We start from the raw sequence: 12,800 nt of genomic DNA on the forward strand, positions 1-12,800 counted from the left end.
CCAAGACATGACCTTCTGTCAGACCTTCCTCCCATGACTTGAAAGCAGTTCCCAGCAAGGACCACTCACACCTTAGGCAACCAGGTATGCAGGTGGCTAACTCCTGACACCACCTTCATACCCCAAATACAAAATACTGCCTTCTAATTATTGTGTACCAAATGCACTTTTATATGAAAATCATTCCTAGACAGCAATGAAAAGCTAAATGCCACTTCTGTGCTCCCATTCCAATTGGTGATATTATCTGCATGCACTTGTTAAAACCGCATTTAAAATCTCCACCAAGCAATGCACGTAATCAGTGAAAGTTAACTAGTATACTTACACATAAATATACTTACGCATAGTTTAAGCGACACACCGACTAAACTGACAGAGATGTATTATTTCACCCACAACATCCCAAGCAGTGTGCTGTAAATATTCAGTAACTATGAAATATACAGAACTAGCCCTAAGCTCAGTGACCTGGGAAGCGAATTACACTTTACACACGACATCAATTACCAGCTCTGGGAGATGAACACCACACTGTTTCCCACACACAGTGCAAAACACAAAAATGGCTCTTCTGAAGGTGTCCCATACCAGCACCTAGTAAAGCAGTACAGCTAACAAAGTCCAGCCAACCCCATGGCTACAAAAATCCACACAAATCTTCCTTCGGTCCCAGTGGAAGTCCGACGACACCAAGTGCAAGTTCACCACAAGAAGCACAAGCCGAGCACCCTGCAGCGAGGGGAGAGGCTCTACAGCACAACCTGCCAGCACTGCACTTCCACTCGTGACCGTGACACCAATCTGCTGCCTTACACCAAGGAAAACCAGGAATTTTATTTTGTCGGGTATGTTTGGGATTTTTTCCTTCACGGTAGGGGGCAAAAGCAAAACACGCAGGCTGACGGAGGCGCCGGTGACACCTCACCCCGCCTCACCCACCCAAGGCAGCGAGCCGGGGAACTCCGAGCGAGCCCCCGGCCCGGGCAGCGGCCGAAGCAGCTCAGCCCGAAGCCCCGCAAGCGGCTCCCCGCGGGCGAGCGGCTCCGCGGGGCCGGGAGGGCCCGGCTCCGGCCCGTCCGCGCCGCCCCCGGCCCGTTCTTACCTTCGGCAAGCGGCTCCTCGGGGGTCACCTGGTACCGCCCCACAGCCAGCGCCCTGCCCAGGGCCACGCCGCCCCCAGAGCCGCCGCACGCCGTCCCGCCGCCGCCGCCGCTGCCCTCGGACTTGGGCATGCGAGAAAACTTCTTCATGGCGAGCGGAGCCCCAGGAAGAACCGGGCAGGAACCGGAGGCAAGCGGCGGCCAGGGGGTGCCCCGCTTCACATGCCGGCCGCGGCACTCGCTTCTCCTCGCTCGCTGCCGGCTCCTGAAGGGGAGGAGGAGGAAGAAGGAGGAGGAAGGGGAAGGAGCAGCCACAGCTCCGGGCGGCCGGGGCGGCTGAGGGGACGCCGCGCGCTGTGCCGGGAGCGGCCGCCCCGCCGGCGCGCGGCCTGAGGGCGCAGGCGCGGCCCTGCCCCTCACGAAAGTACCCGCCCGGCCGGAAGTGCGGCCGGCGCTGCACGTGCCGCGGGAGCGAGGCGCGAGCCCGCCCCCTCCCCCCCCCCCCGCGGTTTGCCCTTTCGCGGGGCGTCGCGCGCTCCCTCAGGGAAAATGGCGGGAGGCGCTGAGGGGGACGCGCCCCGAGGGGACGCGCACGGCTCAAAACGCACCCTCAGGCTGGCCCCTCGCCGCCCTCACGGCGTCCGTCGTGCCCCACGGACCCAACCCGGACCGGGACGTGCCCTCGGGAAGGGGCCTGCGGAGAGCAAAGCGGTGTGGAGACGGTGTGGTAATGATCGCCGTGGTAAAAATGGCTCCGCACGCCCAGGCCTGTGGAGCTTCTTGGGTCTGTGGAGTGCTTCGAAAGGAAACCTCAGGGGGGTGGTGGAGTCCCTGTTTCTCCAGACGTTCCAGTCTTACCTGGCTGCTTCCTCTGTCACCTGCTCGAGGTGACCCGTCCCTGGCAGGGGAGCTTGACTGGATGATCTCCAGAGGTCCCTCACAAACCTAACCTAAAAATCTGTTTATCTGGGAAATACGTGTGAAAAGCATTGATGACAGGTGTGAATTCCAGTGGTGTGTGTCCACATAAACTCTGTGCAGAGGTTTGAAGGTGACTGAAAAACGGCGTGAAATGATGGGTCTGGACAGGTACCATCAGCAATGCAACTTAAAATGTACATTTCCCATCTGTTGAAGTGAACTGGCATTGACAGAACAAACCAGGGAATTCCACCACTGAGTCACAGGCTGATTTCACATGGGAGTGTCCTGTCGTGTCGTGTTCCCCCCCACCGCCAGACCCCGTGCAAATAAAAATGTGGGACACGTGTGGGTTTTTTTTCTCCTTACCAAATGAAAACATACAGTGAGACCAAAACTGATAAAGGACACTCTATCAGTCTCTCATAAGAATGAATGGAGCTGGATTTTTGGCATTGACGGTGGTAATTTAACAAAACAACCTTTCCCACTGAACAGGTTTTGGATGGATATCACTTACAGCCACTGCTTCAGTGAACACTTCGGAGAGGTCCAAAATGCAGATCTTCAGGATGATGTTTCGGTAACCAAATTAGTTGCCAGTTAACCATGTTGCCACACTCTTAGTGGGTAAGAAAACGACGATGTGTCTGTACTGAAGGGACAACCTGTCACGTATGGAAAGCACTGATAAGCTATTTACATGGGCAGTCCCCTTTCTGAGGACACTGCTGTCCTCTCAGTAACAGCAGATCAGTTTTTCAACAGCATACAGAGATTAATGTGCAGTTTTCCTTGGGAGAGAAAGGAATTTTCAGTGCAGATGAAAGGAGCAGAGTTCTGTAAGTGGGATGACATAAGCAGGAGTGTTGTGTTAATGAGGGCATTCCTATAGTGAGATATGCCTATGCCTCTTAGACATTTATTGATCTCTTTGAGAAAAAATGCAGCCAGGTTATGAGCATGTACGTTTGGTGCCACTGACCGCCATGACTTTGGTGGTGCTCAGTAAAAATAATCTATTTGCTAAAAGCTGCTGTGACTTTGAGAGTACAGCTGGCTTTTAGGTTACCTGGTCAGGTTTTATTTGGCTTTGGTGTCGCCATCCCCACCCATATGTTCCTGTTCTTTTTAAAGTAAGAGGCTGAATTATTGCTGGAGTTATTTATGGGCTGGAGAAAACGAGCCCTCTTGTTACACTGGGATTAAAACTGCTAATCTCTGTCTTGGCATCCTGGAGAGCACACAGGTCCCCTCCTGGGCATAGCTGGCAAATGAGTGTGAGCCTGTCGTGGCTGCAGGGCTGGCTGGTCTCCTGTCAGGAATTTCCAGGAGTCTCCACTGCCTCACAGTGTTCCACAGCACCTTTCACCTCAGGTTTAGCACGAAATGGGCTCTTCCTGTGATGCCAGCATGTCTTCGTGTTAAGGAGTCCCTTTTATTTAAGTATAGATCAAGGAAGTTCAGTAATAGGAAGGATTTTGACAACTCACTTAAAAACACAGGCCTGACCCTCCAAGCAGGTAATTGAGTAATAATTTTACATATGTGAATAGGCCCCCTCTCTTTTATTTAAATCCTCACCTGAGCAGACGAACATTGTGACATTTCTAGAAGCTATATTAATGCCCAGAAAGGAGGATTGGTGAGTTGTCTTTCACTGAAGGTATGAAACCCAAAGTAAACTTGGCTCCCCTTTACTGAGGTGAAACCTCTCCTTTGCTTCAGTCACAGCAGGGATGCTTTGGTCTCCTGCACGTGCAAAGTGTGCAGCAAACCCCACCTATTTAATGCAACTCGTGTTTGGCAGTGTGACAAACAGATCAGAAAGGTGTTTGCACTACTTAAAAAACAAACAAAACAAGTTTTAATACCTTGAAAGTACTCACAAGCAGATATTTTCTGGTTGGTGTAAAACAGTAGATGGTCTGAAGAAAAATCTGGTGATAAAGAACAAAATCAGAAATACAAATACTGAATTTAGGAGAGATCATTTGGGGAGGGGGATGATGGCCTATGTAATGTTTTTTTTTCTTAAACTGTCAACTTGATGAATCATGAAATCATAGCAGGTACTCAGATTTCATTTTAAAAAAAGAAAGAACAATATGACAGTGGAGCCAATACTGACTCTTACTGCAGGAAAACAAAGTCCTGCTCACCTGCGGTGTATGTCTCCACCACAATTTTGGAACATTTTGCTGCTTTCTTCCTTTTACTGCTTGGGTCTAAAATGTAGATGCATTCCTCCACTTTCAGTAGTTGTGCAGTGGCAGATCTGTATGGCGTATAAACGATCCACGTCCTGGCCCTGTCTGGCACACAGCACACATGCTGAAGGTTCTGTCCCAGTTAGTGGCAGAGGAGCACGTCTGGAGGGGATTTCAATACAGCAGTAACTGTGCTCTCCATGTGCAGGCTGCGAGAGGCACTGCTTGTGTCAGAGAGCGGATCCATAACTTTATTTCCCAGCCCTGGAAATCTCGGTTCCGCAGCCTTGGGCACCTGCCTCGCCTCAGAGCTGGGACAGCTGTCCTGTCCCTGGGAGCACAGCGAGGCAGCTTGGAGCAGTGACTCACCTCCATGTGTGAAGCACTTTGCCTTCTATAAAACAGTGCAGTGTTTAGCTAGACCTCTGTAAAACCTTTGAGGATTTGTGGAGGAAAGCTCTAGCTGAGAACGCCGCGTGAACGTGAAACACCAGATATCACCAGATATTTCACGTGTGCTTGGAGTGTGAGACGTGATGGTTTAATCCTCTTTAAACTGAAGAGTTCAAATGCTGGCACCTTGGTTACTGTTTATTGAGCGTTTCTTTCCTCACATCTCTCCCTGCTCAGAGCTCTTTCCTCTGTACAATACATAAATTTGTTTTTAATCAATCCCATGAGGATAAAACAACTTCCTGCAAAAATATTGAAAATCCATTACAGAAAGTATTTATTAAGGCAAAAGAGAAGTGGAAAACTTGCTTTGTGTGGGTGTTGTTTCGGAAATGTCTCTTGCTGCTTCTGGATAAACTCTTCATTCTAATTACCCAAACTGAGTGTCAGAAGGAAAAAAATTCTTATTTTATAGGAAAATGTCCTTTATATATTAAAACTTTGAAAGAAATCGGCAATAGAGGATCTCAAGTGTTCAGCAATTACTACAGCAAATTAGTTTTTTGTCTTATGTGGGTATGTGAGGGTTATTTTCTACTTTGTAATAATTTAGTCAGTGCGAACAAAACACTGTCAGAGAGTGGGTTTGCCCAATAAGCTCTTCTAATTCATTTTCCCCTCTTACTGCTTCATTGTTTTGCTGTTTTCCTTCTGATCCCCTGACAGCCGTGAGAAACATCATTTTACACATTTAAGTAGCTGTGCAAACTTTCTATCTCAGTAAATCCTGTGTCTTAGTTTTGTACTGCTGACCCTCATGCACTCTGGTTTAGGCACGGTTACTGAAACCACACAAAATGTTTATGATGAGCTAAAAGCTAAGAAAACCCCAGGAGAAAACTGGCTTGGGTTTGGGTTTGCATTTTTTCTAGGATGAAGTCATATCCCAGCTCCACATTTTAAAGGCAGGAGTAGTAATGAAAGGCTCTTTGGCTTTGCTTTATAAAAAATATAAAATTATATATGCAAAATTGCAGAAAGAGTTTGGCATGTTGTGAATATGGATGTGGAGGGGAGTAAAAAGCTAAGAAAAGTAGTGGAATCACTTGGAGCAGAGGGGTGGCACAAATCAGTCAGAAAGCAAGTGCATCCTCTGAAGGCTGCTTTGGTTCAGAAGGTCTGAGCAGCCCTGGAGGCTTTGCGGTGACCTTGTGAAGAGAGACAAATTTTCATTCCTTTCAGTTTCTATCATCTCTTCTAATCAGGACAGAAACAAATGGAGCTGTGGAAAAAACTAAGCTGCTGATTTCCAGCTTTAAAATGGAAACAAACTGAGGAGGCAGCTGGTGAAAATATTCAAGGTGCAAATAGCTGACATCAGCTGTGGTGACACCCAGCACAGCTCTCATTGACACTGAGGTCAGGAGTCTTTTATTGCAACACAAGATTCAGTCATCTGTACTGCAGCCAGTATTGGTACCAAACAAAACATAAATTCCTTGTTGAGATGACAACCCCTGGCCTGTTCACCGAGGAAAAGTGGGAAAACAAAGGCAAATGTGCTGGTAAGAGTCCTTGGTAGAAATCCGAGGGGAAGGAATTGCAAAGAGCTTATGAGGGGCTCAGAATCGTTTGCATCTGACCTGGTAAATTGCTTTAAATTAGTAATAGTCTGTTTCCTTTCTGGAACAGAGCAGTCTCCTGTGTTTGTGCTGATGACCAGGCCCCTGGCTTCATTTGGTAGGGTAACATGTTCCTGCTAGCTGTGTAAGAGCCTTCTGAGATCCCTGTATTTGGCTCTTGCAGTTGAGCTCTTTGCCTTCCCTTGTCCAGGTTCCTGGTCATTCCCAGCTCACCATCAATCTAGTTACTTTCATTCTTAGAAGCAAGGCCTGATCTTCCCCTTGCTGTAACTACTTGCTTTTGCAGTCCTAAAAATGTCCAAGGAGTTTATTTTATAGAAATGCAGTGTGCCCTGTGCAGGCTTTTTAAGGAAGGCTGCCATCCCAGCTTATTTAATGAGTAAGTCTTAGGAAGTTGTTCTCTTCCTTGAAAAAGTAGCTCACGTGACTAAAACACGTGGCCTTTCTCAGCAGTTCCTAATCGTGGTCTACACTTCAGAACAGGCCTGCTGACAGTACTCAGAGATCTGGGGGGGCAGAGTGTTCCCTTCCTGAAAGCTAAACTTTGTTACAGGAAAACTAAAATGCCCAAATTCCAACACTAATACTGCTTTGCTGCTTCTACAGCTGCTTTTGAGATAAAAAGGACAAAAGGTGAAGGTCAAGCACGAGTGATTAGCCTGAGTGGTGTCCTACTCCCAGCAGCATACAAATTTCACTGTAGCATCCTTTGTTTATGTACTTTTGAGAACTAAATGCATTACTTCATAAAAGGTATACAAGTGTCACTGAAAACCCCCAGAGGCATTGATACATCCCAGAATTACCTGTAGCAGTGAAAAGTCCTGGAAGAGCCACAGGCTTTGAGGTTCAAGAAATAATTTCATTTCAAATCCTTTTCTTTTACTGTTTGCAGAGGTAGAGTTTACTGTTGAGAATTGTTCTATAAAATGGCCTGCACCCCCCGCCATGTACTTTTTGAGTCTTAGAGAACTGCAGTAATATCTCTGGTCATTAGTCCTTATGCTAAAAATTCTTAGCTCTTGATACAGTCTTACAAACTTCCAGAGAGGGAGGAAAAGGCTTCCTGGAACAGAGAGCCTGGGAAGAAAGAAAGAAAGAATGGCTTTTGGGTCACAAGTGAACGCTGTGTGCTGCTGCATGTGAAACCACACTGACTACAGATGTCACTGCTGGCTGATTCCTGCCTTTAAAAGCCCACTTATAAATACAGTTATAAGTACTTGGGCCCAAGTGCATATTAAATGGCACGGGTGAGTCTTGGGCACAAGATGGAAGTTACTTTCTGTTCTGGATAGGAGAGATGGTTCTTAGGGGAAAAACTATGTTGGATGTCTGTTCATTTCCTTTGATGTAAGGGCTGTTACATAGGAGAAATTGGTCAGTGGTTGTCAGTGTTTACTATTAGGAAGGCAGGAATAATTAGTCTTAATCTACAGGAGAGAAAATCTAAACTAGACAATGAGAAAACCTTTCCTGTAATTAGAGTGCAAGGAATCAATAGAAGAAAACTCATTAAATGCAGTATCCCCATCAAAAAGGTGGTGAAAGCTTTAAATTTTTCAGTGTTCTACTGATTCTGTTTAAAGGCTTAATGGATAAGTATTTCTTCAGAGAAGTTGAATAGGTAGTAGGTACACATAGTGGAGCTGAGGAGGTTCATGTGAACTCAGTATTTATACATATGCATTCCTGACCAGGAAATGCTGTGACTCAATGGAACCTGATGTGACCTGTAACAGAGATGTTAGGAGCTTTAGACTTAAAGGGTTCCAGCCCACAATGTGCTGGCTGCTTTCTTTTACTCTCCTGTTCATCTGTACTTGATTGGAATGGGCCTTCAAGGTGCTATAATGTGGAATTTACTGTGGACATTATTTCAAGTTTTGTTGCAAAGTCTGTAAAGTAGTATAGGTTAGCTTACAAAGCACATGAAAACTAGATTTAACAGTAAAAGAAAAAACTGCTTGTGTGGCAGGAGGACCTGCATAGGGCCATTAATCTGGATTTGTGACAGGATATATTTGGGAAAAGGGACGGTGAGCTAAACCCAGCACGACTGTAAAATGTTTTCCAAGTTCACTTTTTAAGTTGACTGGGAAGTTGAAAGATGTCTGAAGCAATCTGACAAGCCTTCAAGACATACTTTTTTTCAGAGCATGCTTTGTCTTTCCAGTTGTATTGGTTTTGCCTATAAAATTGTGTAATCAGTTTAAAAATTATCCTTTCTGCATTTTTTCCTGTTTTTTTTTTCCCCAGTGTCTTAGCAATTACAATAACAGTTTCCCTGCAGGACTCTGGTTTATCACTTCCTTCTAGCCTTTGATTAGTCTCTATGAAATGCCTACACCTAGTCACTACTGTTTAAACAGAGCTGTCACAAATAATAGTAATGCTTATAATCTTTACAAATTCAGACTTGCAGAGTCCTTGAGAGGAGATGAGTAAAAGCAATCCGGTGAGCCTTGAAGAACGCTTGGGCACTGCCCCTGTAAATGTGGTTGCTGCTGACGAGGCAGGAGCACTTGATGCTGCACCCAGCAGGCCTGGCTGTCCAGGGTGAGGGATTCATCATTCGTGAGCGATTCCTACAGACCTCCCAATCCATGTGCACCACCAGAGGGACATCAGCACAGACGGGAGGTGAGGAAAGAGTCGATGGAGGTTTGGTAGAGCTATTATCCTGTGGGAGCAAGGGCACGGTTTGAGGGACAGCCGGGCTGTGCACCGTGCCAAGTCCAGGTTTGGCAGTGAGATCCGGCAGAGATGAGAACGCAGTACACATCAGCTGATCCCTCAGACATTTGCCACTGCCTGTAGTGATTAAACTCTGCGGGCTCACGTTCACTCCAGCGTAGCAGGACCGGTTCAGACGTAGCTTAATTAAATACTGCCGTGTGCACACCGCTCAAGCAGTTTCTAAACTGATGTAATTAAATCCATCAGGGCAGAGTCTTTATTCAAACTGTTGCTCAAGTGCTTCATGTGTGATCAAAGAGATCGTTTCTCCCTGCTGCCTGTGTGCCCTGGGTATCCCTGGAGTGTAGCAGGGCATTCATGTTTATTTATTGCTCTCCTGCCCTGTATCAGACTCGACTGTTTAGAAAATAAATCAGCCAAGTCCCACTTACAGATCTAAGGCAGCCTTATCTGTTAGCTACTATCTGTTAGCATTGCTATATGGAACCCCAGTAAAAGGCTAGAGGAGGAAATCTGGTAAAGATTGGACTGGACAATGTTGATACGGCCGTGACCCTGATATTGACATGTAAAACATGGATAAGATAAAATTATTTATTTAGTCCGCTCTGTATTTGTATTCCAAAAAAAGATGGCTAATTAAACTGAAAAGACAATTTGAACTGCCTCTGGGAAAAAAATATAACTATACAACAGCAGATAGACATAAATATACGTAGGAACAGTTTTATCTATGTACCTAATACTGGACTAACCTGTAGAACCCTTTGCCACTAAGGTCGTGGAGCTTAATAGCTCAGGTAGATGCAAAGGAGACATCTGCTTTGATAACAAGAAGACTCACAATTACCTCAAGCAGGTTGATTAATTAATTCAGTCATTAAAGTGCAGTATTAACTTTAGTGCTTCATTCCAGGTGATGGAAAAGGTGTCCTTATTATTTCTATATCTGCTGTATACTTTTTCCTTTTTGGCATCTGGTGTGATGCACGTTCAAAGGATGAGTCAGTGTCAGTTACCAAATTACACTTCACATGGCAGTATATTCTGATATTGTTATGTAAATCCTGTGGTTTACCTAAGAGCTCATCTGTCTGCAGAACACATATCTGTGTGTGCTAGAATTTTTAAGCAGTATTAAGATGTAAACTTTTTTTTTTTTTAAAAACAGTCCATTTATCTAAGAGCAAAACCTGTTGTCTTCTGTTGAGGGAAATAATGTTGTTTTATTCTTAGCTTTCTCATGTTTGATACAGTTTGGGAAACAAGAAAAAACGTCTCAGCTGTGCTTCACGTAGCTTGAATTTGTTGATTCAGTGTCATTTCCAAAAGCGTTTTCAAGCCTCACTGTCATAATGAAGCCAGACACTTCACAGTTAATAACTCTGGAGTTATCTGGAAATGAAAAACGCTGGCTGTGACTTAAGAAAGCAGGACCTTCCTCCTGGTTGTTTCCATCACCAAGAGGTCCTTACTGACAGTAGCATTTGTGCTTAAATATCTTTTTTTGTAATGTGTATTCAGCTGGGAATACCTAATTCCATAGATAAGGTACCAAAATCTCTGGCTGGGCTTCTGCCAGCTGTAACTGCTTCTGAGAAGATTCTGCTTGCATTTGTGAACTCTCTGCTTTGCACATAAAATGCTTTAAGACATGGAAGAATACAGGGCCTAGATTATCTTAATGTAGGCTTGCTACAGAAGGCACCTCTGTCTACCAGAAAATGTCCACCACGTTGTAATGCACTTGATTTAACAACTGTGTGGCTAAAGTCACAGCTTCCTGGGGGAAAAGAAAATTAGAGGTCATGCTTCTAACACCTGACACTGGCCAGAAGGCCTGGTTGTATGACAGAATAACAGAACTAGGTTTTAGTGTGGCTTGAGAACACAGACAGAGGATCTGAGAGATGTGAGGTAACCCTGCCGTTCCAGATCCAAAGGAGTGCTGCGTTTGAGGGGCACACTGCCCTTCAAGATGAGGTGGTGTCAGTGAGAGCCGTCAGATGTCTGGAAACTGCACGGCCTGTGAGTAAACATGAAGTGGGAGGAGTTGTTTGTCCCAGAAAAGAGTCAGCCTATTACTGACAAAAAATAGCAAATAGGAAGGGATCAGTCTGCACAGTTACCTTCCCTTTGACCAGGGCAGAGATAGGGGTAACTGAATCATACCAAATGAAATTTAGCTTTAACATCATGGACAAGTTGTGTCGCTGCAAGGACAATTAAGCATTGAATGAGTGGCCAGGGGAAATGGTGGTGCTTCCAGCACAATGACTAACAGCCTAGACAAAAGGTGCTCAAGAGCAAGCACATTAGTTTTTACTTACTCTCCAGGCAGTCTCTTTTCCCAGGGCTCTCCCACTGATTCCCTGTGGATGTATCTACTTCGTCAGCACCCCAGCTACGCTGGCTACCTTCAGAGGGCCTGACAGTTACATATCCTGTGCAATTCTGGGCAGCTTGCTTGGGTTTGGAATTCACTGCTTCTGTGTAGGACTGGAACACAACCTTGTGTGCCTTACCACTGAAATATTACCTGTCCACTGATACTAGTTCACCTAATAAAGGTGCAGCCTGCTCCACATCCCGTGGCACACCTAGAACCTGGACCAGCAGCACTGGCGCTGTCCTCCCGCTCCCGCCTGAATTGCTCAGGACAAGTGCACACAGCATTTTGCAAGGGCTGAACACCAGGCTAGAGTCCTGGCTCGGCAGCCAGAGCCCGAGTACACAGCCTTGCCCAAGGACAGCTTCCTCTTTGCTAAGTGAGTATTGCTGACAGTCTGTTGGTGGTTTTCACTGTGTCTGTTTCCTGCCCTGGAAGCTGCCCCTTTTTAGTGTTCTGTGGTCCGGCTGTGTCCGGTGCCTGATGACGGCTTTACAGACAGCTGCTACCAGACGCAGTGGGGAGCACAAAAGGAAAAATGGCTGCGTGTTCCAACAGCTGCTATCCAAAGAGCCTTCTGGAGCTTAATGCACAGAAAGCACTTTGTACCCAGCTAGAGGCAGTCTTTTTGCAGCCACATTGCCTGACAAAACAAAAATCATCCCCTCTCCACGTAGTCCAACTGTTTCATAACAGCTGATGTTGCAGCAAAACCCCCATCCCTCCAACTGGTAACAGACCCCCATTAGTAGTGCAAGGTGTAGCACTGCTGCTCAGCTCCTGGGGCCTTTGGACCAAGGCCTTCTGACCCATTCCAGGGTGGGTGTGAAGCTGACCAGTTGCAATCATCTCCGCTCACCAAGACAGGGAGAGCCAGATTAACCATGATTCCTTATTGACGTGGCATTTCTGTTCATGCTTCCATTCACACACAGAGGATTATGATAATTTATAGCTAAAGTTCATGCCAGTTCTGCCTGGCTCTGCCCCAGAAGATTTGGAAGTTTTTCTTGAAGCTAACATTGGTGATGGATTATCAGTGACTGACCATTCAAATGGCCCAGTCCCACAGGGTTGTTCTGCTTCTTCTAGTCTCTCACTTGTCAGCTGTTTCTCCTGAAGGTCCCATGTGCCAGGAGCTCTAATCCTCCAGGAAAATCTTTTTAAGTTGTCCCTGTAATCAGGTGTACAATAGTGTATAATCTTTAAGGCAGACAGCATACTCCCCATGCAAAGAAAGCACTTGCATTTACCATGTGAAGCCTGCAAGACAAGTTTTTCTTTAACCCAGCACCTGATAAGTAGAGAGCTTTAGCATGGCTGTCAGAATTCCCTGAAGCAGAGGCTATAAAGAAGTAGTATTTGGCAAGAGCTGCTGTCATCTGCGAGACTGCCTCTTTGATCCTCCTTACACTTGTGTAATCATGCCAACATCTCTGCA

The 12,800-nt window shown here is 46.0% G+C and overlaps 2 protein-coding genes across 5 annotated transcripts in view; both read right to left on the reverse strand.

Moving 5' to 3' along the window:
• Positions 1 to 1,253, reverse strand: part of BMP2K (BMP2 inducible kinase) — a 49,928-nt gene extending 48,675 nt beyond the window's left edge. For all 3 annotated transcript variants that reach the window (XR_009486085.1, XR_009486084.1, XM_059843457.1), the window contains exon 1: positions 1,106 to 1,253. Coding sequence is in view for 1 of the 3 variants with exons in the window: in XM_059843457.1 (XP_059699440.1) it covers positions 1,106 to 1,253 (148 nt within the window). In the remaining 2 variants the exon portion in view is untranslated. The remainder of the gene's footprint in view (positions 1 to 1,105) is intronic.
• Positions 1,229 to 12,800, reverse strand: part of LOC132325940 (ras association domain-containing protein 6-like) — a 47,457-nt gene continuing 35,885 nt past the window's right edge. Inside the window, exons 14-17 of one of the 2 annotated variants that reach the window (XM_059843468.1) lie at positions 4,187 to 4,335; positions 3,899 to 3,964; positions 2,545 to 2,692; positions 1,229 to 1,368 (exon numbers count right to left, since the gene is read on the reverse strand). In XM_059843468.1, the coding sequence (XP_059699451.1) occupies positions 2,628 to 2,692; positions 3,899 to 3,964; positions 4,187 to 4,335 (280 nt within the window). In that variant the 3' untranslated portion in view covers positions 1,229 to 1,368; positions 2,545 to 2,627. Of the gene's footprint in view, positions 1,369 to 2,544; positions 2,693 to 3,317; positions 3,460 to 3,898; positions 3,965 to 4,186; positions 4,336 to 12,800 lie in introns of those variants that run through there. The other variant, XM_059843471.1, reaches the window with a different exon arrangement.

Source organism: Haemorhous mexicanus, chromosome 4, assembly GCF_027477595.1.
Source record: "Haemorhous mexicanus isolate bHaeMex1 chromosome 4, bHaeMex1.pri, whole genome shotgun sequence".
In the NCBI taxonomy this organism is placed as follows: domain Eukaryota; kingdom Metazoa; phylum Chordata; class Aves; order Passeriformes; family Fringillidae; genus Haemorhous; species Haemorhous mexicanus.